The following is a 27,993-nucleotide window of genomic DNA, read 5'->3' on the forward strand; positions in this document are numbered from 1 at the left end:
GACTTGTACTAATAACGTGCCTGAGCAAAGAATGGGCATCCTTTCCCAGTTTAATAAAGTATAAGCTGATTGCCAAGGGAGGGGGAAGAGTTAAAGTTTCACTGGACAGATATCACAGAATGATGGCATGAGGAAAATGCTTAAAGTTTTCTATTTCTATTTTACTTTTTTATTTAAACTTTTCATACAAGGAAAATTAATTAAATTCAAATTAAGAAGGCATAAGCCTTCAAATATCTAGGCATTTATTTTCAGTCCTCAGAAATAGGTTTCAATAATCAGATCTTAAGTTATGTGTGCAAAAAGTTTCTAATGCAATAATCAGATACATATGCCATAAAGGAGAATACCACATGCCTTCACCAATCAATTCACTTATAGTCAAAGCCCTAAGCCTTCTGTTGCATGGAACACAGAGCTCTGTGTACAAGGATACATCCATGCTAGAAACTATTCAATCTCCATATCTGAGATCTATCCCCAGATCCTGCCCAATTGCAAACAGTTAGAGCTCAGATGTGTCTCTGTGAAGGTCTGTTTGAAGCTCTGCTGGGTAAAGTACATATCTATCTCAAACAAGTATACAGGATGAGGCCTTGATCCAGTTTCTACTGATAGATTCCACTTCACCATGGAAAAAAAAAACACATTTTGTCCATCCAAAAGCCTGGGGTAAAGTCAAGCAGATCTTGATAATGCAGGGGGATAGAGCTGTTAATCTTATAGCACTATTACACTGTATATGTTTATGTATATATCCTAATACTGTATCATATTTTTGTGCCTTTCCACATTAGAACACTTACATCTAGTGTGTCTAGATGCCCTGCAGTTGATAGCGTTGATGGAGAAATGTAGTAATATTTTCCACCAAAAGCTTTTACGCATATGTTCAGATACTGAAATTGAATCAGTCACACATATACTGTTCAATGGTCCTATATATCCTTCTTAAAGATTGAAGTTAATCCCTCTCTAACTATAATCCACACAGGTAGACCCTAACAGGGACTGTGCATTTTCTACTAAATGATCAGTATTCAGAAGTTTCCATAAAAGTGAATAAATTCTGTGGTACAGCAATTGCTGTTTAAAAAATCCAGTTTTTCTTCATTTCTGTTATGAGCAGGGCTTTTATGATGGATGCTTTGTATTTTAACAGTGTATGCATACACAGACACAAACACACACACCATATGAAGAGAGAAAAAGAGACAGACATTTAAAAAACTGCATTTTTTACTACTGAATTTGTAATACGTTTCCTACCTGTGACTGTGTATGAGTGCATTGAAAGCCAAACCATCAGACCAGCTATTGGTGAAATTAAAAACATTGACCTGTGGATAGTTCTGAGTTGACTGACGAACCCAGCTCAACAAGATCTTTTCACTGTTTGTTTGTTGCAGTCCAGCCATGATGTTTTTCATTACATTTTTGACCTAGGTTATAAGATAGAATGTCATCATTAGCTAAATTTGTTTATGAGAACAACCCACTTCCTTTTTGTAAATCCAGCTCAGCTTTTTCAACTTCATTTTAGTTTTGTTCATAGTAAGTTTTTTTTTTCAGCCCAGTTATCCAAAGGGCCTAATACTCTCAACTGAGAGTCTGCCAAACTGCAATAAATAATCTATTCCTACATATTTGGTGCCAGCCACTAAAATTCAGTCTGGATTCATACAGTTGTAGAAATCTTTAATTTCAATACATTTGATCAATAGAATATCAATGTAATTATAGAGATAGATCCAGTAATGGGGCAACTTGGACTAATTTTATCTTCAACAATAATATTCATATGACTTTAAAAAATGTATTCAAGATTTGGAGCCTTGAATGCTCTGGAGAGTATTGCTGGGAAGAAACTATTGATCAATATTGCCTCCCTCACTCAGGATCTATAAAGTGATCATGAGGATTTACTTTTTTTATTCGTGGAACATAAAGTTTGGATTTAATACATCAAGGAACATAATGTTATAACATAAAAATAATCCTGCATCTATTTTTTACATCTAAGGGCTATTCATATGATGGATAGATAGAGAGGGACATAAAGGAAACACCAAGATTTGTTTCTAGAGAAGCAGCCATATTTATTAATCTTGCGGCTCCTAAAACTATCACATTAGTTAGAATGTAAGATATTGAGGATTGTCAGATGTATGAAGTATAGTCTTAAAAAGGCAACATGATAATTCTGTTATTATTTTCATGGATTTTTCCTTGGTTTAGCAGTGGTATAGAACTCTTTTGGAAAAGTAATACACTTTTCCTCTGAGTGACATGTTGGGAGTCAGAGCCCTGAAACAAGTGATAACAGGATAGTGAAACAGGCACAGCCAGGATAATGAATTTCAATTAAAATTATTTCTTCCCATACATTTGATTATTTGCCATATATTTAATAATTTATCAGGCACATTAAAAATAACAATAATAACCGGTAATAACTTCCAGAAATTGTCTGAACTTTTCTGAGACTTTGGTGAACTGCATTTTTTGCACCTCCTATTGCAGCAATTCTCAAATTGGAATCAATAATAGTAATAAAAAAAACAAACTTATATTTTCCATGTTTGTATTATTCCTTACTATAACAGAATAGACCCCAAATAGTTGTTTCATCAACATTCTGCTGCAGGTCTATATTCAACAGCTACTTTAGTGTCCTTTGATTACATCCTACAGCTATTCCAAAAACAAGCAATTGATACCTGCCAGTGGTATCCAGACCAATCCCAGGGTCAGTTTATGATTTCCATAAACTGATACGCACACATTACACTTCTGCTGTGTGAGCTGTGTTGGCTACCAGTTTGCTTCTGGGTTCAATTTAAGGTGCTGGTCATGACCTATAAAGCCCTACATGGCTTCATAGTTTTTATAGTTTTAACATTTTAATGATTCTTGTTATGTTTTTGGTTGTTTTTTGGGGGGGTACTGTTTTTGTGTTTGTATTTTGTATTTTGAACTTTGTAAGCCACCCAGAGTCATGGACGTAAGGTGGACAACTATGTAAATCTAACAAATAAATAGAAAAACAGCCACTTCAGTGTCCTTTGTTAGCCGTATATCCCACAGCTCCTCCAAAAACAATCAACTGATACCTGCCAGTGGAGAATTATATTCCAGACCAATCCAAGGGTCAGTTTATGATTTCCATCCACAATATCTATACTGCCAATATTTACCAGATCTACCTGTTAGAACAAGAGAAAACAGAACAAAAGATGCAAATTAAGCAAAGAAAATGCTTTTATTTTGCAAACCAACAGTAATAAAATAGAAGTAAATGGGTTTACATTTCCAGGACAATGGCAAAGAAAATAATTGCTGAATTAATATAATCAGACTTGTAAAAGTGATATTTTTTAAATGTATCCATTCAGGGTATTATACTTGTGTTTGCATATTTATCTACCATTTAGCTTGTAGAGATGAATAAATATCTAACAAATATTTGACAATTTGTTGACAGAATGCAAACAGTTGAAGTCATTAAGAAAAATGAAATTGGCAAGGATATAACATTATACTACAAAATAAACTTAAATGATTAAATACTCTTTAATAAAATGCTTTGGTAGAACAGTGAAAGAGAGCTTGCAGAAACAACTAGATGTATAGCTCCTTTCATAATATATATTTTCTTGAAAATTATCCCGTAATTATAGGCTGAAAACTTAGGAAAGATATGGAATGAGGAAAACAGAAACATATAGGCATTCCACTAATTTTTGGAGTGATTAATATAAAATATTTATTTAGTATATCTTATCCATTGTAAAGTTTTCTTAGATATTATTTTACATCAGTTCTCAATCCAGAAAAAGGAAACATAGTGACATTTAAAATTGACCATATTTTTATTTGAATAGTTCATCTATGATACCTCATATTTGTCTATGAAGTAGCGGGATTGTATGAGTTGATATATTTCTACATGCGTCAGTTCATAAAATATGCAGGTTCTCCTTTATTAGAGTCCTCCATCTAATTAGCTTTTAAAACTCAAACATCACGCATCCAATTTTGCCCCAAACATTTCCTTAACAGGCACATGTTTCCACATTTCTTTACTTTATCATCCTGTATACCTGAGTGATATTTTTGCAAATACTTCATTTCAGTGGCTATATTATTTATTCTAACCAGATTATTTTCTTATATGATCTCTGTGTATTGCCTAGTCTCTAATCAATATTTCTATAGGAGTTCCTGCCTCTCTTACCTATCATTACAAATTCCCATTTCTCCATTAGAGACCATTTATTTATCCCTCTAAGGGGCCATTTACTACATGTATCATGCAAAATCCTTCCTGAGTCTTTTTATTAATGCTTTACTCCATCCCCAGTTCTAGAGCTTGTCAACACAAAACTGACAGGGCTGATACATTCATGTTATAGTTATTTCTATGCACCACTAGTTAGGTAGAATCTAACTTGTTACCAGAGTGAACATATCTTCTATGATGCTGGTATGAAGAGGAATATTGGTCTCAAGGATAAAGAATATTATCGGGCTTGACTTTTATTTCAGTTCTTTTCTTTTTTCCAATCTTACAATATCATTCTGGATTTTTCAGTTTTCTCTTTTTATAAATAGAAAGTTCAACATCAAAGTCTAATATCTGTGTCCTCTCCTGTTTATGAATAACACATTCCCCACAGTCTACCAAAGAGGTATTTGAAACACTACTGTATGTTGAGATGGTTACAGATAAAAAATTGTCCCATTAACCTCTTCGAAACTGCAGTTGCTTTCTGACATACTTCCACAATGCCTCACGCATTTTGGTACATTATTAAACCTGAATGATTAAAAAGTAACTCTTTTTATGGTAAGTATAGGCAACACAGAAACATAAATATATATTATGTTTATAAATATAAACAAACAAACGGTTTTTAAGACCATTTTATTGAACATATGGCAATTGTAGGCCATACATTTGATGTCCCATGTACCATGTGATTACACTGAATCTTATCCATTGTGAAACGTGGAAATGTGGAAACATTTCAGAAACAGCCTTGTATTTTTTAAAACTTTGTGTGCACTATGAATGCATGCAAATTATTACTTACATTATTTTTCTGCAAGACTTGTAGTGCTTTATTGACGTTGTTCAAGGCATGAACTCTAGTGGAGCCCTTCTCTTTCCCCTATAAGTATAAATAGCTATTTTCATTTAAAAAAAAAACACATTAAGTCCATGATTTTTTTTATGACAGAAAGCTTACAGTATCTTGTAACAGCCAACAAGAGCTTAAGGAACATAAATACTTATTTTAGTAATATATTTTCACTATTGCATTTATCAGTGACTATACTGAATCAGGGGAACAAGAAATTGAAATCAGTTTCATTCCTTCCATTACAAATTTGAATAATACTAACAGTTTTGTCAGTTCCTTACATAAAAATGACTGACTGAGGAGGGAAAAATATGGACGAAAACTGTATTTCCACAGTTTTATACTTATGCAAACTATGATTTGACAGGGAGAATTCTGCCTATATTATGTGAATAAAATATGCATATGTATTTGCATATTCTTCTAGGAAAACCAAAAAGAATACTGTATTTTTCAAATGTATATTCATCTTAATTATATTTAAAATTCTATAAATATTTTTATCTCTGAAATCTCTTTCCTAGTATTTTATGCATTTTAATGGCATATAAGACAAGATACTTATTCTGAAATGGTCCAAGAGACAAATGGTAGTGGGAAAAAAAAGGCTGGTGGTAGAATTAATGGCCAATTTTAAAAGTTATGAAATAAATGAGAAATGTAACAGATAATCATGCTGACAGTAACTGTTCACCTTTATTTTTGAACATGCATACATTTAGCTATAACAGCAGAGTTCACTAGAGGCAGTTGAAATCAGTTTGAACTTTGAAATGAGACTAAGAATATTGTATAAAGTTCATCATCCAATTCTATATATTGACTATCTGATACTGCAGGGTTCCTCAACCTTAGCAACTTTAAGATGTGAGGACTTCAACTCCCAGAAGTCCACACATCTTAAAGTTGCTAAGGTTGAGGAACCCTGTGATACTGTATTTTTTTTTTACTGCAGTTAATCTGAAATCAGAAATCACCATTTTTGTGCCAATTTTACCTAGAATACTTGGTTTATTATACTTAGTCATATTTTAATTCATATTTCCATGTTTTTTGTTCACTGTACAATGAAATATATTAATAAAAGGGCAGTAAGGGAAAATGCTGTCGCTGCATCTTTCCATGCAGTGGGGTTAGGTCAATTTGTGCAATCTTTAGGGACATTTGCTAGGAAAAAGAAGAGGATGTCATTTAAGCTAAAAGTATTCCTTAAAAAAAATCAGCAATTTACACAACTTACACAAGTTGCACTATACACTTTATATATTTATAAAATATTATAAAATATGTACAGATACCAGGTCCACAAATGCTAATTTTAAAATAGACTTTTTACACCAGGGTTCCTCACCCTTGGCAACTCTAAGCTGTGCGGACTTCAACTCCCAGAATTCTGGGAGTTGAAGTCCACACAGCTTAGAATTGCCTAGATTTAGGAACCCTGGTTTACATGTCAGCACTGCAAAGTTATCTGCTGCAGTATATAGATATATACATACAAGTTTTTGGCCTGTAAGACCTTCCAGGAGCTCCAGCAGCTTTCGACCATCTTGAAAATCTTTGAAGAGATCTTCGATCGGATGAACATGAAACTAAAACAAAATAAAGTTTATTAGACTGTATGCTAAACTGTTAATGGAACATTGTATCTGTTGCCAACATAGAATGGAATTCTTTAAAAGAAAACTAGCTTTTCAATTAAATATTAAAATATTTTATTTTTTGTTAAAGTTTATGAAAAATACTGGCATAAAATTCTCCTCCCACAAATGGGGTGGATTACAATGACAGAACAAACAGTATAATTCTCATGAATTATTGCTCTGTGTTCTGCAGTACAGGGTGTTTCATTTTTGTTCTGCTTTTCAGCTTATGAACTTAAAATATTTCACAAATGGGTACTAGCTAGTTTTCTATTCTCCTAGAGCCAGATGATCTTTGCTTCGGCAATATTTTTGTTATGTCTCTTCTAACATTCTTACTCAAAGCATCAGGCAATGAATATAGTCTTATCGCTGCTGATACCAGAATGGAGTATGACGAATTGCCTTCTATGGCAGCATTGGAAAAGAAATCCTCTAAGCCTAAGGACCAGTTTCAGTGGGTGAGAAGGACATCAGGATTTCCCTCATAGAAGCTAGTGGGACATCAGACACTGACATGGAAGTAAGACTGTGCTATATTCTCAGGAAAATAAATAATGCCTCTATGGGAACAAAGCCAAATAATGGCAACACAAAGAAGTGGTGGTTTGCAAGAGCTTGTCTTGTTATGAGGGAGGCTAGTATTTCTGGATGAGATTCTACAGAACTAGTCCAGGGTTCCTCAACCTTGGCAACTCTAAGCTGTGCGGGCTTCAACTCCCAGAATTCTGGGAGTTGAAGTCCGTACAGCTTAGAGTTGCCAAGGCTGAGGTACCCTGGACTAGAGCATGAAAGCTTTCACTTAAAAGCAGCCCAACAGTAAAGCAAGCTTTTCTCTTTTTATGCTTTCTACCCTACTGCTTGGAATCCTACCACCTAATTCCTAATCTGTCCCTGCAGAATGTTTTGGATTCTCATCTGGTTATGTTGACTTCATTATTTGTCCAGTTGCTTCAGATATAAATATCAATAAACATTTGGGATAATTTTCATACTGTAGTCGTCCATACCTAACCTAGCCAACTAACCGCAATCAGGCCAAAATGATGAAATTTGCAATGTGACATTAGAAAGGAAGATTTACCATTTTACATTTGCAACACCATGTCACACAGAAGCACATAAGGGACAGAATTTGCACTTTGATGTTGTGATGCATGTTTTGTCACTTGATCCTCCCTGTAGAAGCCCATGATACTTTGAAATCAAAACACTACTAGTATGTGCTTTTGGGCTCTCTTTCCTTCTGTTGCTGACATCTCATAAGACATGTTAGTGCCTTGTAAATTGCTACTAATCCACTTATGGTATAAAATACTGCTATCATTTTTTCTAAAAAAAAAATCAAACAAACAGGATAGGCATGACACAAGGCACGCACAGCAGAGAATATGCTTCTGCCACAGGAAGCTGCGGAAGCTTTCTGTTTCGCTCAAAATGACAAAAGCAATGGTTTAACATTGCTTTCATCATTTTGGCCCTGCTTGACATCCCCCTCATGGACAGCACTGGCTCTTGACCATTTTTCTGTTGAAACAGCATCCTCCTGAAATGTTTTGTTCCATGGTTAAGGACGTATGTGTATGACAGCCACTTAAACCTTAAATTAATATGTTTCCTTTTTAAAAAAAAATAAACTTCTGGTTTAATCTGATAACGTATAAATCATCATAGGGGAAGTTAACATTACAGAAAAAATAAAAAGCTCAGGGAGGAAGCATCTTCACCAGAACATTTAATGACAACTATGTTACAAGTCAATCTTAAAAGAATGAATATATACAGTGTGTGTGTGTGTGTGTGTGTGTACATACATACATACATACATACAGAGAGAGAGAGAGAGAGAGATCCTTAACACACAATCTTAATGATCGCCTAAATATTACACAAGGTTCCCAATTCTGCCAGCACAGATTCTAATAATAAGAGCTTGTTATTTGTCTGGTGGTGAGGTAATTAAGTCACCTTTCAGAAACAGATTGAATGTCTTCTACAGATCAACAATCAGTAAGTCTTTAGTAGAAAAGGTTTAGAAAGAGAAAAATAATTATGTTGCATTTTCAAGATTCTTGGAAAGTATGCATTAACATGTGAGAAGATTTAGGAGAAACAAACTAATGCATGTAATGTTATTTTAAACTGTAGGCATGCACAGAATCTAGAGACACCTTCAATGCAATAGCTAAAACGATGTGGGTTTTTTCATTATAACTTTTATAATGTAAGTATTAAGTAAAACTTAGCATTAAAATACTTGATTTATATAATACATGTTAATGTATATAAATAAAACATTAAAGCAGGGCACTTTAAAATTCATTGTAACTGTTCCTGTGCTTCAGGCAAACCAAATGTATGGGTGCATCAGAAGCCTCTCCACAGGATGCATTCTTCAATTTTCTACCTGAATCTTGTAACCATATAGTGATCTGCTGATGGCAGTGGGTCCCATACAGACTGAGCAGCCTTTAGGATTCCTAAATTGTTTACTATTTTTGGGTCATTAGGGCTTCAACCTCCTATTTTAATGCTCCAACCTCCTATTTTCCCTACAACTACAAACCTGTGAGTTCAGCTGAGAGTGAAAGTGACTGACCCAAAGTCACCCAGCTGGCTATCACCATCATCACTGTCGTCATCATCATCATCATCATCATCATCATCATCATCATCTCCCCACTCCAGTGGACTCTAATGGGCATTTATGCCTAATGGGAAATTAGAACTAATAGTCTTAGATTTCTAGCCCAGCACTCTCGCACTATACCAAACTGGTGCCAAATAACCAATTAGCCACTACATCAAATTTCCTGCCTGGCCTGAAATTACTTTTCAGGATACAGATTACAAAGATGATGAAACATATCCTGCTTTTTTAAAGATAGGCCAGTCTGCTCTGGATTCAGGCCTCTCATAGCTATGAAACATGCTCTTGCCATCATCCTCTCACTATGAACCTCAATTTCTTTAGCTTCACAGGCATCTGATGCTGTAAAATTAGGCAAGACTCTTTAATGGTTCAACCAGCTTCACATACATGATGGAGCTGTCATTGGTTGTCTACCCAAGGCTTCAGCTGTTTTTATTGTATTGCTGAGACAACTTTCTCTTATTACCTTAACAGGACAGAACTTCAGCCTGCAGGAGTCACTCAGATGACTCTGAGAAGGCCTGCTGTGCTTGCTTACTTCTTAGCAGAGAATGTGCCCTTAACTCTTCTTCAGAGATGTTCTCTATGAGTCTCATATATATTTAGAACAGGACAGTAAAGACATCCAGACTTGTTTCCTGAAGTCTATTTCCTGGTGATACCAGAGATGCAATGAAAGACCATATACATATAAAGCATGCATCTGTCCCTGCTTGCTTTATTTTTGTGACATATTTGCAGCTTTTAACAAGCTTGTTTTTTTATTGCAGATGTGGTAAATAATATATAAAAAAAGAATGTGGCCAACAAGTAGATTTAAGATTTAACAGCAAGGTGAAAGACAATACAAATGAAGGAAGGAATTGATGTGTGAAATATCTTTACCAGGAAGCTCCTACATAGGAAAGAAAATCATCTGAAATAACTTTCTCACTGTTGGAACTAATCCTATGATTCACAGAGAGCAACAGAGGCTTTAGCATCCTATCACAATAAATAAACCTGCAATAATACAATATCCTTTCAGTTCAATAAAGAGCAAACCACAAGCACTTCCATTGCTTTTGCTGAGGTGGCTGGTAGATGAGGTTGTTTATCTTTACATGATGCAAGGAGGACTGGTAAAAATCCACAAGAAAGCGTTTAAAAGAATAGAAATGTGGTTAAAAAGATACAGTACAACAAATGAGAGAATACACTGATAAAGAAGAAATTAAACCTTCTGTTCTACCAATCATATGAATATAGAAAGAGAAGTTCATTGAAATTGGTATATCTCACAAGAGATTGTGCAAATCATCTTTTCTGATAAATAATAAATATGACTTTTCTTAGCAATTGTAGGGTCAGGTTGCATATATTAGTAGAAGTATACTGTAGCATGTGTACCTTTACATGATTCAAAACTGTGTTATTGTAACGGTTGCCTAATCCCAAATACTCAGTCTCACAAGCTCGGGCTTAAAGATAACTGATTTATTAAAGGAATAGTATGCAAATACAGAGAAAGCTGAGAATGAGCAAAAGCGCGCCAAATACAAACTTAAAAGCCTTGCCTGTGAGCAAGTTCCGCCCCGTCCCTCGTCAGGGCGCTCCCCCTCCCAGGTGCTAGAAGCCGTTAGACGCGCCTGGGAAAGTAACCTTGAGCAGGAGCGCAAACCCAAACATACATTCCAAGCCCTCAAAACAACGGAGGGTGAAGGAATGGAAAAACCCCGGGTGAAGGAACACGGAACAGAAGATGACATGTGAAACGTTACAATGTTAACAGCACATTGAAATGGGAACATGACATATTGCCCCCCTAAAGAAAGACTATGGAGCAGGTTTGTCAGGATAGGCAGAGTGAAATTGGGCTACCAGACGAGGGGAAAGTACGTCTGGAGCAGCAACCCATTCAGGATGAGGGAAATGTTTCCAGCGGACGAGGTACTGTAAAGCAGAGCGCTGGCGTCGGGAGTCGAGGATGGATGTCACCTCGAAGTGTTGCTGGTTGTCGATCATGAGTGGAGGTGGTGGAATGGGTTGGGGATGCCAGCGGTCCGACGGCAGGTAGGGCTTGAGTAAACTACAATGGAAAACAGGATGTAAACGTTTAAGGTTGTGAGGCAAATCAAGTTTAAACGTAACAGGGTTAATTTGGGCGATAATTGGGAAAGGTCCGACAAATTTAGGACCAAGTTTCTTGGAGGGTTGTGGGGATTTGATAAACTTAGTTGACAAGTAGACTTTATCTCCGACAGTAAAAGATGGTTCTGGGGAACGCTTTGCATCGGCATGGCGTTTATAAGTAGCCTGGGCATGGAGGAGAGCTTCTTGAATATTAAGCCATGATTGCTTGAGAGAGTCCGCCCAGTCAGTAAGGGAAGCTGGCAGCGGTTGTGGATGGGGAAGTTCAGGAATAGGAACAAAATCACGTCCAAAAACTGTTTTAAAAGGAACTTGACCAGTGGTTTGATGAACGGCATTGTTGTAGGCGACCTCTGCAAATGGGAGTAGGTCGACCCAATTGTCCTGTTGGTAGTTAACAAAAGCCCTGAGATATTGTTCCAGTGTAGAATTAACCGCCTCTGTAGATCCGTCCGTTTCAGGATGCCACGCGGTGGAAAGTGACTGTTTGGTGCCTAAAAGTTTTAAAAATGCCCGCCAGAATTGTGACGTAAATTGTGTGCCTCTGTCACTCACCAAACGGGCGGGGATACCGTGGAGGCGGTACACGTGGATGAGGAAGAGGCGTGCCAGCTGTTGTGCGGTGGGGATAGAAGCGCATGGGATGAAGTGGGCTTGTTTGGAGAAAAAGTCTTTGACCACCCAAATGACAGTTTTGCGTTGACTAGGGGGTAGAGCAACGATAAAGTCCATGGAAATGTCCTGCCAGGGGACAGATGGGGTGGCGACGGGTTGAAGGAGACCTTGGGGTTTGCCTGTTTTGCACTTTATCGCCGCACATACAGGGCAAGCAGTAACATATGCCTTCAGGTCTTTGAGTAAAGTTGGCCACCAGAATTGCCGGTGAACAAGGTGCAGAGTTTTTACATAGCCAAAATGTCCAGCCAGCTTGTCATCGTGGCAGCGCTGGAGTATGGTTTTTCACATAGCATCGGGTACATAGAGGCGATCGTTGTGCCAGGCAAGATCGTCAGTGAAGGTTAAACTGTTTCTATTGGTTTGTAACCAAGTATCTGTTTTAAGGTGGAAAAGCAACTGTTGTTGCAAATCGGATGGAATTGACAAGCGCGGCGAGCGGCTGGAAGGCAGAGCGGCTGGAGGTTGCGTTGATTGCACTCAGGTCTGGCTGCGAGTCACCGCTGCCAAACTCAATTGTTTGTCGGTCCAGACGGTGCCTTGGACCATTGGCCCTGGGCCAGCATCTTGGGGTCTGCGGGAGAGTGCATCAGCTAAAAAGTTTTTCTTGCCTGGTATGAACTTAAGGGTGAAGTCGAAGCGGCTGAAAAACTCAGCCCAGCGCAGCTGTTTGGGACTGAGTTTTCGACTGGTGCTTAGAGCTTCCAGGTTTTTATGGTCAGTCCAGACTTCAAAAGGGTTGGAAGTGCCTTCCAATAGGTGTCGCCACGTTTCTAAAGCCGTTTTTACAGCAAAATCCTCTTTTTCCCAAACGTGCCATCTCCTCTCGGTTTCAGTGAATTTGCGAGAGAGGTAAGCACAGGGTTTCAAGGCGCCAGAGTGGTCAGATTGTAACAAGATTGCTCCTATGGAGAAATCAGAAGCATCGACTTGTACAACGAAGGATTTAGAGGGGTCTGGATGCTGTAAAATTGGCTCTGTGGTAAAGATTTGTTTGAGCGCTTCGAACGCTTGTTGACAGGCAGGAGTCCATTTAAGGAGCGCGCCTGGGTTCTTTGAACGTCGCGTATCCCCCTGTCCTTTGGTTTTTAACAGTTCAGTAAGCGGGAGGGCAATTTCAGCAAAATTTTGGGCGAATGCCCGATAAAAATTAGCGAATCCAAGGAAACTTTGTAATTGTCTCCTGGTACGGGGAGGCTCCCATGCCACAATAGCTTCTACTTTTGCAGGGTCCATTTCAATGCCCTTAGCTGAAATTCGATAGCCGAGGTAATCAATTTGTGACTGATGAAAGGCACATTTTGACAGTTTAGCGTACAACTCTGCTTTTTTCAATTTAGCCAGTACCTGACGCACCAAGTGGATATGTTCTGACATGGTTTCAGTATAAATCAATACATCATCCAAGTATACCAGTACCCCCTTAAATAGGTGGTCATGCAAGACCTCATTGATTAGTTGCATAAAGACCCCAGGTGCTCCGGATAAACCAAAGGGTAAGACTTTGTATTGGAAAGCCCCAAGAGGACAGTTAAATGCTGTTTTCCACTCATCCCCTTCCCTTATGCGAATACAAAAATAGGCTTCTCTTAAATCCAGTTTTGAGAAGATTTTGCCTCTGGCCAGATGTGATAACATATCTTTGATCAGGGGCAAAGGATATTTATTTAATATTGAGACTGCATTGAGCCCGCGGAAATCGGTACAAAGCCTTAATGACCCATCCTTTTTTGGCCTGAATAGGACAGGGGCTCCTACCGGGGAATTAGCAGGCTCAATGAAACCCCTAGCCAGGTTTTTGTCAATGAACTCCCTCAGCGTAGTGAGCTCTTTGGGAGACATGGGGTATATTTTTGGGTGAGGCAATTTTACGTTTGGTAAAAATTCAATGGCACAGTCCGTTTTTCGGTGGGGTGGCAAGCGATCTGCTTCCTTTTCCCCAAATACCTCAGCAAAATCCTGATACTGATTGGGTAGTCCCTCAAGAGGTTGAAGCGTTTGCACAGTAGTATACGCTACCCCTCCACCCTCCATGTCTTCCAGTAGGTCTTTTTCGGGTACTTTGTAAAATCCATCTGCAAAAGTCACAGTTCTATGTAGCCAGTTGATAAAAAGGTTTTGTTGCACAAACCAAGGCATCCCCAAGATAACCAGAGGACCCCCCACTGGAGCTACCACAAATGGCAGCTTTTCCTGATGGGAGCCCATCTGCAAGGCGACCAGTCCCGTGGAATGATTGACTGCTTTCCCTCCCGCCATAGTTCCATCCAATTGGGTGAAGATCATAGGTCTTGGCAAAGGAAACGTGGGCAGTTCCAGAGCCGCTACGACATCAGGGTGCATAAGGGAACGGGAGCAGCCCGAGTCTAGCATGGCCCAAACTTCCACAGTTTTGGTTTTTGAGCTCAGTTTAACTTTAACAGTCAGTGTGGGGAAATTTCCACTCACCGAATCGTGGTTACGCCCGGTTTCTTCCACCTGCCCTAGGGCGCCCTTCAGGGCAGGTGGTAGGCTTTTCCCGCCGGCTGCTCGAATTGCAACTCTTCTTCCTCTTCTCCGAAGGGTAGTTCTGGGGGGTCCAGTTCTGCGACGGCCGCTTTCAGTTTCCGCGGTGGAGCAGGAGCAGGCGACTTTACTGTAGGTTTCGTCTGTCGTTCCTCTGGACGGCGTCTCGGGCACGACGTGGCTCGATGCCCTTCTTTCCCACATCTCAGGCACTGACCTTTGGAGAATCGTCGTTCCCTTTCTTCTTCCCAGGTTTTCGGTTTGGGGCGGCTGGCAAGTCCAGATGTGCACGCTCCTCTAGCAAGACGCGATTGTCTAAGCTCTTTGGTATGGGCATAGGTTTGCAGGGCATTTTCTGCGCTGCCCGCCAACTGAATCCACCCGTACAGCGTTTTGGGATCATCTCTTCCTAGTGCCCAGCGAGGGATTTTTGGTTCTAGCCCCTGCTTAAACATTTCAATTAAGGTTGGCTCAGACCAGTCTTCCACTTTCCCTGACAAAGCTTTAAATTCCAACGCATAATTGGCAACTGAGAGGGACCCTTGGTAGAGTTTCCTCAGGGCATTTTTAGCTGTTTCTTGGGCTAGAGGGTCTTCGAAATGCTGTTTAAGTGCCCACAAAAAGTCATCGAAGTCCTCTAACTCAGTTGCCTCAGCCTGGCACAGTTGTACATACCAATCAGCTGCCCTTCCTCTCAGTTTGTTGGCAATGAAATTGATTTTGCCATGTTCTGACCGAAAGTTCCGGCCCCAATCTTCCATATAATGCTTGGCATTCGTGATAAAGAAGGAGAGCGTAGTGGGATCCCCATCGAACTTCACTCCAAATGGTGGGAAGTTTCTTGCCGGCTCAGCTGGCTGTGGCGGTTCCGCGAATGTCAGCGTACGCCGAGCCCCCATGGGTGGCCGATCCCTAGGAGGTCTTGCCTCTCGCCCCCCCGCCTGACGGGCTGATCGAGTCTTGCTTCTCCCCCTGGTTGGTAGGGTACTATGCCTGGGGTACTGTGACGGCTCTTCCTCCCAATCCTCCGGGGTGGGCTCTGCATCTCTGGGTAGATCCTTAAGGATTGTCACTGTTAGATCCATTTTATCCTCTAATGCCCTCATACGAGCTGGAGTGACCGGCTCTTCCAGGGGTTGGTTGGTTACCACCACCCTCGGTGACAAGGGGACTTCGGGCTCCCAGGATAATTGTGGAGACCCCCTCCCCGGTGCTCTTTCCATAACAGTTTTATGTTCACTCCTGAGGCTCTCCTGCATGGATATCAGCAGCTCATCTAATTGGACATCCCGCAACTCCCAACGTGCTGCTCTTTGCGCTCTCGAGGTTAGAGCTGGCCGGATCCTTGCCGCCTCCCGCTCATCCTCGCTTCCATCACTTGCGCGAAGCTGATGTTCGGTCATCGCTAGCGTTCCCTCTTATCCAACGATTGGATGGGGCTAGCGGAAAATGGATGAAATGATTCTCAGCTTTATGTAACGGTTGCCTAATCCCAAATACTCAGTCTCACAAGCTCGGGCTTAAAGATTACTGATTTATTAAAGGAATAGTATGCAATTACAGAGAAAGCTGAGAATGAGCAAAAGCGCGCCAAATACAAACTTAAAAGCCTTGCCTGTGAGCAAGTTCCGCCCCATCCCTCGTCAGGGCGCTCCCCCTCCCAGGTGCTAGAAGCCGTTAGACGCGCCTGGGAAAGTAACCTTGAGCAGGAGCGCAAACCCAAACATACATTCCAAGCCCTCAAAACAACGGAGGGTGAAGGAATGGAAAAACCCCGGGTGAAGGAACACGGAACAGAAGATGACATGTGAAACGTTACAATGTTAACAGCACATTGAAATGGGAACATGACAGTTATGCCAGATTCAACTAGAAACCATGTAAATCAGTTATTGCCATTCTGGAAGCCATAATGTAGATATTCATTTGTGCCATCAGTCCACCAGCTTTCTGCCTAATTTTGTAATGAAATTACGAGTTGGTTTAACTTTCATCTTTAATATTTTGTACAGTTACTTCCAATCAATTCTACTTTTTGTTAGTTTCTGTGGTTTTCTCAGGCTTTTTTTTTTTCAGGTCTTCTTTCTCTCAGTCCTTCTCTCTCTGCGGGAATCTCCTCAATAGTCTTTCTTTCACACATGCATACAAACACAAACAGCAGTAAGAATACAAGCAGCCTCCTGCTCCCCAAAGCATCTAGTCCTGAATTCTAAGCTCAAGCATTTGTCCAAGAATAGATTATGGAAGAGCTGATATAACAACTCAGCTGCACATTTGAAGAATGATCTCTCATATGAATATATTTCAAAAATATACAGACCACTTCCTTATACAATGAGGCATTTAGTCCTGCCACAAGCAAGTTAAGTGTGTAATTGGTATATTTCCAAGAATTCTGTTCACATCTTTGGGCTGTACCAATTGTAATGTTCTTAATTAAACAATCAAGTATAAAAGGTACATTTATTTGTACTGCTGTTAAATCAAAGCACCTTGATATATATAGTTTCTCATAAACTGGTCAAGTAGACTGTCTCCCATAGTTTTTGCCTAGCCAGTTTGATCTGGCAGGATTGGCAGACTCCAGAGTCCATCAATTAAACAATTCTATCAGGACCCAAGAAGCACACCTTCTCTGTAACAGCTCTCTGCTCTCTGGAATGAGGTTCCCCTAGAGATTCAAATACCCTATTGGTATTTTGGAGGGCCCTGAAGAGTGGCTCTTTGCCCAGGCCTTTGGCAAGGACATTTTATGCCCCTTTTTCTTTTCTTTGTTCAGGTTGTTTTCTTTGCCATGTCTATTCTTTTTTTTTTGTATTGTTTTTAAATGTTTTAACAATTTGTAAATTACCCAGAGTTTCTGAGTGTTGAGCAGCATATACATTTAATAAATTATATTACAATTATTATTATTCTAGTCCTTATTTCAGTTTTATAAACTAAATAATATAAAACGGATAGATTCTTAGAATAGGTTGTGTTACTAAGCTTCAGAGTGCATTCACTGATATTCCAAATGAGTTCCCTGTTATTGGCACATCAGTAAGCTTCTCTGTTGTTTCCTTGTTGCCAGAATATCACACCACCAATAAATTATTTAGGTCTTCTTCCAGAGAGAGTATGTGCAAAAGTATCATATCAATCGTTATAGCTATTTCTATTCCAAAGGTCAACCATGATTTCAATTTGTTTACAAAAAAATATTTGGATCTACAGACAGGAGGAGGACCATGCAGTTAGGTCTCCCATCCCTGGAAAAGGGTTTGAGTACATGACCAATCATAACTTTTTTTTTTAAACAAGTGGTGTAACTGAGAAAGTGTTGTATATTTTAGCTAATGAGGTAGGGTTTTTCATTAAGGATGTGTTGATACTGATGCCATGAGACCAAAGAAAAATAAGGAAAGTATGTTCCTTTGAGTGCATCAGAGCTTTAGTCAGTTTTAGTAAAAGGACTGTAAAAGTACCAGAGTTATATGATTTCTTTTTCTTTTCTTTTTATAACTTTTATCAGTTGTTTAATTATATATTTTTAAAAAATCATCAAAAACATTTTCAGCAAAGAGATTGTGCCATTGGTATGCATTCTGTGGGATTTTATAAGCTCTTTTTAGATTCCCAGAAGAGTCTATTTTTATTATCCTCTATTTGTTCACTGTTTTAAAATGTGAAATTAAGAAAAATGATACATTTATATGTGCAATTCCTTTAAAAATAATAAGCAAAAAAAAGAGATGCCCTTATCAAGCAGGTTCCTTTTTCAGATACATAATTTAGTTGCAAAATCATTATCTGAACATTATTTTCTCTACTGAGAAAAGTGTTTGAGAAAGAAACCTGTGACCAAGCAGAAACCTAAGTAGCTGATCACAAACAGAATCAGACAACTGTGTGATGTAGCAGCAAAACTGCCAACACAATTTTATGTTACATAAGGTTCCAAATCACAATAAACAATTGTTGAATTTTATTCTGTGTTGGTCAGAAAACACTGCCTCCTCCCCACACATTCAATTATAGTGTCCGGTTCTAGGCACTGCATTTCTTAAAGACTCAGACACCTGAAACAGATTCAGAAAAGAGCTACAAGGATTATTCGGTAACTAAAAATTAAGTCCTTATAGAGATTGAAGGAGCTGGAATATTCAACAATGAAAAAAGAAGACTGAGATCAAGACAGTTAAGTGCACTTTTGCAGTAGAATATACTACCATGCTACATAATATCTCCTTCAGAGCATCTCTTCTAGCAGGACCTAAATCTACTGTTGATGCTTTGATTTGGATTCCTATTGTGACTCCATGGCCTAAATGGTCCCTTCCAATTTGTTAACTCTATGATGTGTGACCACAATCTTAGTAATGTGATAATCAAGAACTCTTAGGGTTACATTTTTTATACAACTAAGATGAATGCATTTTCTGCACTAAAGACAGTAACATAATAATGTTCTGCAAATAAATATATATTGTTTTCAAAAAGCTTCACTGGATTACAAGGATTAGAATTTTTTCTATGTTCTATATTTTAAGAGATAGTGGTAAGTTGTTCATGTTGATTCTACTTGCTGGGGATGAAGGGGGAGGTTTCTTTTGCTCTTTTTTCTTTTTGTGCACTTTTTTAATTTTAATTTTTTAATGTATTTTTCTATTTTGTAGTTGTATATGTTTTATTTGTATAACATAATCTTTAATAAAATTATTGGCAAAAAAGAATTTTTTCTATGTTCTATAAAATAGTTTAAATAGGAGCAAACTGACAACAAAATAGGTTAGGAAAGAAACACATTCTACTCGATTTTGGAGGGAGAAAATTAGTGCTGAAATACCTTATGAAAAATTCAGGTTTCACTGTAATTGAAAAGCCCTTGGAATACATAGTTGTTTTGTTATTATTGTAGTTATTATTTGTGGTTAACTCCAACAATTTATTTTGAATTAAAATAGAAAATGTCTTAAACACTTCTTTGCATTTTCAGAGTGAGTGGAACATGAAACATTTCTCTTCTTTTTAAATAGCCATATTGAATTCCTTGAATCACATAAAAACACAAATTGGTTAGGGCCAAAGGAAGGCTATCAGCTTATGACCTTATAAGCAATCTGGGGATGTTGCTTTGTTCATTATAAGCCAGGTTTGGACAGCCCAAAACCTCTTGCTACAACCCATAAGTTTGTATTGCTAAAATTGGAATTGAAATTGTATCATTGAAATTCAATAACAATGTCAAGTCAGATGTAACAAAGATATTTTACTTCCTAACATCCCCATACAAAATTCTCTAAATTGAGGAAAAATTGCCCCTAGGGTCCTGCAAAAAATTGAAGATTTGTTGTTGTTCATGCTTGAATCAATACAGAGCCAGTCAAAATGTTCTTTTGAAGTGTCCTCGCACTAGAAACAACTGGAATCCTAAACAAACCCTTTCCTCCTTTGTTTCTCATCCTATCCTTTGTGCTATTTATCATACAACTTACTGAAAAAATGTCCAAAGGCTTTAAAAGTTTGTTTTAAATACTTTAAAAATTCCCATAGCAAAGAATGAAAGCAACAGCTTACTCTTCACAAATAGTCACAGGTCTTTTAAACTAAAAAAGACCAAAACCAAAATAAAAATAAAAACCTTAATCAATAGACTTCATCTTGTTTATTACATACATGGTTTGTTTAAATATAATAGCTGGAATCCCCAATGTGGATAACTGATAATTGGGCCTTGAATGTGGAATTTTTATGTTACTGTGAGAGCAATATACAAACTCATTTGGAATTTAATCATATACAGTAATATTAACATCGGTCCCCTTTATTGTTTTCTTTTCTGACAGTGGGAATTACACATTCTGAACCTCTCTCTTTTCCTCTACTTTTCTTGATGTTATCTTTAATATGTAATTAATTACATGTTACTGAAGAGAAATTAATCTTTAATTTAACTATGATAGTTATATTCATTTTTATGCATAGTACTATTCAATTAAACATGTGAAGGTTAAACTGCTTCTGTTTTGCAGAATGATTTATCAAATCAAATGCATTTGTCTAATTATCTTAATAGCATATCTAACATATTGTACTAGAATAAAATGTTCTTTCAAATTCTCTTTTCCCGTTTCCAATTTATGTTTTAGTTTTAAAGTAATTAGATTAAAAGCAGAAAACTGTTAAAGTACAATACTGTTTTGAAGTTGGGTATCATGGTTCAGAATGAGTGTTCCATGGGTCAAGTGCCTTAAAGAATGTTAACGTTCTTTGATTACTGGTAATGTACTTGGACTTTGGAAAGGTGAAATAACTGAAGGGTTGAAGAAATAATCTGAGTAGTTGAAAGATTCTAGTTGGACATAAAAGAAGAGAGATGGAAATGTTTATATGGAAGTGGGCAAATTAGGCCATGCTGAGATAGACAAATGTCTTCAGAAACTTGTTGCAGGATAAGTAGCCATGGCAATAATATTCTTCAAATTCCCCATTTTCTTTCATGGTGGAAAGACTTCTGTTTTTGTTTTTTGTTTTTTTCCCCTATAGGCACTCAAATTTTTCTTTTGGTAATCTATTCATGCCTATCATGCAAGATATCATACGACCACAATGGGCTTATGACCTCATTTCTGCTGTGGTCGCTACTCAAATGATCCGCAGTCATTAAGTGAGACATCACATGACTGCAACTTAATGATTTTACTGTTGGCTTGTCTGTTGACTCTGCTTGTTGGAAGCTGGCTGTGAAGCACACAAATGGCGATCACGTGGCCTTGGGATGCTGCAACAGTCGTAAACGCCTGCTGGTTGCGAGGTGCCTGAATCTCGATCACATGATTGTGGGAATGCTGTTATGGTCATAAGTGTGAGGACTAGTCATAAAGTTACTTTTTCAGTGCTGTCGTAATTTTGAATGGTCACTAAATAGGGCAGTTGTTAAGTGAAGACTACCTATACAAGATTTCACCTCATATTCTACAGAACTGCTCCTGGATTTCTCAAAATTGTGAAAAGTAAAAAAAAGGTGGAATTCAGCTCTAGTGAGAGCTTGTATGATGTTAATAAAGAAATTAAATATTAGGGAGAGAGCAGGATATGTCCCTGTTTGACTCCCTTGGAGGCTGGAACAGGTGCGGTCAATTCTCTGTTCATATATCTAACATGTATTGCAGTATTATTATTAGCTGGAGAATGCAGCAGTGAATGGAGGAAGCTGCCAGTTTTTGCCATAACCTCTGGCTAGGAATTGAATCAAGTGCCACCTTGAAGTCTATAAAAGTGACATAAAGGGAGTCTCTTGATAGACTAGTTACTTCACAGATAGTGGGAAATGATACATTGATTGCTATTGAGAAGCCTGGTCTGAAGCTGGCTTCTTCCATAACTAAGATCTTTTCTTAGTTCATCTAGTCAGTGATCTTTGATAAAATATTTTGCATAAAACAACTGATTAAAAATAGTAAGTTGATTAGTGGTAATTAGACAGGTTAGTCTTAATGCCTTTTCATAGATAGGAACCAAAAAAAGTGTGGGATAAAATCAAATAGTAGTAGTAGTAGTAGTAGTAGTGGTAATATTGATATAGGTTAATTTAGGACAAGGCAGAGGCTCACCATTTAGGATTTAATTTTAGCATCTCTAGAAAGATCAGGTGTCTCTGCCTCCCCTCCACCAGTCTAACTGCTATTTTTGAGTTAGGCAAATTTCAATTTATTTGACTTAGAAACTTGGAGCTGGTCAGTTAAGAAGTTAGAGGTTGTTGGGTAAATATCTATTGTTTGAAGTAGAGTATGATAATAGGCATCCCAAGTCTCTGAGGATACTAGATTATTCACTCCAGATCTGGGTTTTCTCACAGGAGAAAAAAGGTGCCAGAACATGGTATCATTTTTATTCTGAATCAATTTCTCTTATTCAGCCAATTGGCTCTCCAGGTTCTCAGGAGAGCCTTCTAATTCTTTTTTAAGAAAATAAAACGTTTACTGCAAATGAAGAATATTGCTGCCCCTGGCAACTTTGTGCATGTCAATCACTATGGCCTTGGCATAGTGCTTGGAGCCCTGAGCAAACCAAGGAGTCTCCTCTTTGGGGCACAAAGAAAAGCCACTCAGAGGCAAGCCTATCCAGATCCTTCAACTTGTCAGATCCCAAATAACAGGGAATGACTGAAGAAGCAAGATTCACACAGAGTCTCAATGATCAGGTTTAGTGCCAGGAAGAAGGGGTTATATTACAGAATCTTGGAAACTAAGAAGTCTGCTCCTCATTTATGAATGTATGAATGAAGGTAGAGTTTCTCTGAGATGCTTAATGTTTGTATGATAGGTTTCAAACTGAGAGACTGAGACCTCATTTAAGAGTTAAGACTAAAATGTTCTTCTATTTCTTATTTGCCATGTTTCAAACTACTCACTGTTACACATACTCCTTCCAAAGGTCAACCAGAATGGATCCAGCAGATGTCTGGGATGAACCATCTGAAGGGATCCAACTACCCTGTGGAGAGTCATGGTTATCACATAGTGCAGAAAGTAACCTGTCCATGACTGAGAACTACATTATTTTTTTCACACCACTAGATCACAGCTCAACTGCTCTGAGGTATAAACCTTATCCAGTGTGAAGCCTCCCTCGTATGTTGTGCCCATGATGACCTGGAAAAGTCCATGATTGTCACTGCAGCCATGAAACCCCAAGATGCTACCTACCCTAAAAGCAAATTAAAATCACATAACATTAACATCTTGGATATATTAATCACCAATCCAACGTATGATCAAGCATCTCTGCAAGTTTGCTGCTGTGTAGCAACAGTAGTATCCCTAGCTTGTCCATCCAGTGTAACTCAACATATAGACTCTCTCATCCAACTACTGCAGAACACAGCTTCTGGCAACTATCAGGGTCTTCCAGTGGTAAAGACCATTCCTCACCTGATACTTTGGGGTTGAGGCTAATGCAGTATCTGACATTTTTAGCCCTCCCAGGTAACCAGACAGGAAACCACATGAGCTAATTTGACTTTATTTTAAGGCTACATTAACGGAATATTGTTATATCCAAAAGTACAAATCTCCCGCCATCTCTTTTTACAGCCTGATCAATTAATGTGGATCCTTCGTAAGTTTCTTTCTCTGACAATTAAGCACTTGTGAGTTCCTCCCGCTTTTATCTGATCATTCCCTAGGCAGCATCTCTTCCTCTCATCCCTCAAGGTCATTCCCAAACACAATAACAGAAATCCAGGTTGGCATATCTAAATAAGGAGCACTGTTCCTTTGTCATCTATCAATAACTTTAGTCTACCTGATGAGACTTCCCCAGATGGACAACACCGAAATCAGATTGACTACATCCTTTGCAACCAAAGGTGGCGGACATCTATAGAGTCGGTAAAAACAAGACCTGGAGCTGACTGTAGTTCAAATCACGAACTTCTTATTGCACAATTTAGGATCTGTCATGAACACTGATGGTGAGCAGGAGGGGGCTCCTATCCAGGGGGGAAAACGCATGTGTAGTAGTGAGGAGTTGAGCATCCATTCAAAGAGACACAGAACAGACCCACCTTGACTTTTGGGGTTTATCTGTCTGGGTCTTCCCACGGTTCTTCAGTTTGTTAGGATTTTCTGATTAATGTAGCAGTAATAAAAAACTAGAGACTTATTCCTCGTCTCAGTGTGGTTCCTGACTGTTAGGACAGGATCAGACTAAAGAGATTAGGGAAGACCCACAGATCAGCTAGATATGAGCTCACTAATATTCCTAAGGAATATGCAGTGGAGGTGAAGAATACATTTAAGGGACTGGACTTAGTAGATAGGGTCCTGGAAGAACTCTGGACAGAAGTTCACAACATTGTTCAGAAGGCGGCAACAAAATACATCCCAAAGAAAGAGAAAACCAAGAAGGCAAAATGCCTGCTGAGACACTAGAAGTAGCCCAAGAAAGAAGGAAAGCAAAAGGCAACAGTGATAGGGGGAGATATGCCCAATTAAATGCAAAATTCCAGAGGCTAGCCAGAAGAGATATGGAATTATTTTTAAACAAGCAATGCACAGAAGTGGAAGAAGACAATAGAATAAGAAGGACAAGAGACCTCTTCCAGAAAATGAGAAACATCGGAGGTAAATTCCAGGCAAAAATGGGTATCGTCAAAAACAAAGATGGCAAGGACTTAATAGAAGAAGAAGAGATCAAGCAAAGGTGGCAAGAATATATGGAAGACCTGTATAGGAAGGATAACAATATCGGGGACAGCTTTGATGGTGTGGTCAGTGAGCTAGAGCCAGACATCCTGAAGAGTGAGGTTGAATGGGCCTTAAGAAGCATTGCTAATAACAAGGCAGCAGGAGACGACGGCATCCCAGCTGAACTGTTCAAAATCTTGCGAGATGATGCTGTCAAGGTAATGCATGCTATATGCCAGCAAATTTGGAAAACACAAGAATGGCCATCCGATTGGAAAACATCATCTTATATCCCCATACCAAAAAAGGGAAACACTAAAGAATGTTCAAACTATCGAACAGTGGCACTCATTTCACATGCCAGTAAGGTAATGCTCAAGACCCTGCAAGGGAGACTTCAACAATTCATGGAGCGAGAATTGCCAGATGTACAAGCTGGGTTTAGAAAAGGCAGAGGAACTAGGGACCAAATTGCCAATATCCGCTGGATAATGGAAAAAGCCAGGGAGTTTCAGAAAAACATCTATTTCTGTTTTATTGACTATTCTAAAGCCTTTGACTCTGTGGACCATAACAAATTGTGGCAAGCTCTTAGCAGTATGGGGATACCAAGTCATCTTGTATGCCTCCTGAGGAATCTGTATAACAATCAAGTAGCAACGGTAAGAACAGACCACAGAACAACGGACTGGTTTAAGATTGGGAAAGGAGTACGGCAGGGCTGTATCTTCTCACCCTACCTATTCAACTTGTATGCAGAACACATCATGTGACATTCTGGGCTTGAGGAATCTAAGGCTGGAGTTAAAATTGCTGGAAGAAACACTAACAATCTCAGATATGCAGATGATACCACTTTGATGGCTCAAAGCGAAGAGGAACTGAGGAGCCTTATGATGAAGGTGAAAGAAGAAAGTGCAAAAGCTGGCTTGCAGCTAAACCTCAAAAAAACCAAGAGTATGGCAACCAGCTTGATTGATAACTGGCAAATAGAGGGAGAAAATGTAGAAGCAGTGAAAGACTTTGTATTTCTAGGTGCGAAGATTACTGCAGATGCTGACTGCAGTCCGGAAATCAGAAGATGCTTAATCCTTGGGAGAAGAGCAATGACAAATCTCGATAAAATAGTGAAGAGCAGAGACATCACGCTGACAACAAAGGTCCGCATAGTTAAAGCAATGGTGTTCACTGTAGTAACATATGGCTGCAAGAGCTGGACCATAAGGAAGGCTGAGAGAAGGAAGATCGATGCTTTTGAACTGTGGTGTTGGAGGAAAATTCTGAGAATGCCTCGGACTGCCAGAAGATCAAACCAGTCCATCCTCCAGGAAATAAAGCCAGACTGCTCACTGGAGGAAATGATATTAAAGGCAAAACTGAAATACTTTGACTACATAATGAGAAGACAGAACATCCTGGAGAAGATGCTAATGCTAGGAGGGCAAAAGGAAGAGGGGCCGACCAAGGGCAAGATGGATAGATGATATTCTAGAGGTGACAGACTCCTCCCTGGGGGAGCTGGTGGTGTTGACGACCGACAGGAAGCTCTGGCATGGGTTGGTCCATGAAGTCACGAAGAGTCGGAAGTGACTGAACGAATAAACAACAACACCTGACGAGATGGTTAGATAGCATCACCGATGCAATGAGCATGAACATGAGTAAACTCCAAGAGACAGTGGAGGACAGGAAGGCCTGGCGTGCTATGGTCCGAGGGGTCACAAAGAGTCAGGCATGACTTAAGGACTGAACAACAACTCCTTTTCATGAAGGATTAAACAATGGATTAAGATGGTTTTATTACATATAAATATAGTGTTTAATAGCATCAGCATGAGACCACAGTCTCTACCAATCTGGAAACCTGACTCCCAGGTTGATAAAAAAGGGGCCAGAAAAGACATTTGGCCATTATTTGAAAATTATTAGCAGTAGGCATAATTCATCTCTCTTTCTCAGTAGCGGATCCATAGTAGGCAAAATAATATGACTGGGGACAGGTAACCACTGTTGTGGTTTTGCTTTTTTTTTTTTTTTAATCCTGTAGTAACAGTATGGTCAATCTTGGGAGGACAGAGGGGGAGAATGGTAAAACACGTTGTGATCTCATAATGAAAATTCCACCCCTTTTGTAGTTGCGTTGTGGCCTGTCATTTAAGTACATAAGGGGCAAAGCTTGTGCTGTGATATCATGGTTAGTTTTTTCAAATATCCCAGAGTAGTATGCCTAAAATAGCAATAAGCAATAATAAACACCTGCTAACAAGTAAGCCATGCTGACTTCAATGAACCTACTTCCTTTTCAGTTTGCTTAGTTATGCAGCCTTATACCTTTCACACTGAAGATATGGCTCAGGTTATATATTAGGATGATTTTCCTGGTTAGATACTAGGATGGTAAGCAGTGTCAACCAATATAGAAGGTTGCCCCACATAGTGGTATGTTCCCTCTCACCAGAGGACTTCAAACAGAGGTTGTGTATAAAGTAAAGAGGATGACCTGGACAGAGAGAGGGAAGATGAGAAGGGAAACATTGCTTAAGTCCAAATGATAAGGGAGGATTAAAAAAGTGTCTCAGACATCTTTCACACAAATATAAAATTCACATGAATATAAAAGAGGGAGGAATGGAAGATTAATCCGACTTGCAAAATTATGTTACTGTAACTGATCTTAATAAAATTAGCTTTAGGCTTCAAGGAGTCTATTTCTTGGTCTGATCTACCTTGTGGATAACCATCAGTCTAAAATGCTTTACAATAGGTTGCACTAGATTTCTGATCTCCCGTCCAGTTCTATGACCTAAGCAACAAAGATATCGTTAATCAGAATGGTTTCCCGATCTGACAAAGGCATTTGATCTAACAAGGCTTTTCTTCTGGTAGAACAGAAAAGGAGGTTCACTTTCCTTCCCTATATCTTTCTGAATGTTCTTCTCCTGTCAATCTACTCTGAAGAATTTGGGAACTCTTCAGAAGAAACCCGGAGTGTGTCCTGAGACCTTAAGAAGGAAGGGTGAATATTCCAGGGTTATTTATCTTCCTCCTGCTAGATGGAAGACCTTGAT

At 38.8% G+C, this 27,993-nt stretch overlaps 1 protein-coding gene across 1 annotated transcript in view; it reads right to left on the bottom strand.

Annotated features, from left to right (window-relative positions):
- The window catches only part of DMD (dystrophin), an 895,878-nt gene that overhangs the window by 565,120 nt on the left and 302,765 nt on the right, over positions 1-27,993 (bottom strand). The window contains exons 3-6 of the mRNA XM_063305215.1: positions 6,647-6,739; positions 5,097-5,174; positions 3,114-3,206; positions 1,270-1,442 (exon numbers count right to left, since the gene is read on the bottom strand). Of these exons, the coding sequence (XP_063161285.1) occupies positions 1,270-1,442; positions 3,114-3,206; positions 5,097-5,174; positions 6,647-6,739 (437 nt within the window). The remainder of the gene's footprint in view (positions 1-1,269; positions 1,443-3,113; positions 3,207-5,096; positions 5,175-6,646; positions 6,740-27,993) is intronic.

The sequence above is a fragment of the Candoia aspera genome, chromosome 5 (genome assembly GCF_035149785.1).
Source record: "Candoia aspera isolate rCanAsp1 chromosome 5, rCanAsp1.hap2, whole genome shotgun sequence".
Classification (NCBI taxonomy): Eukaryota; Metazoa; Chordata; class Lepidosauria; order Squamata; family Boidae; genus Candoia; species Candoia aspera.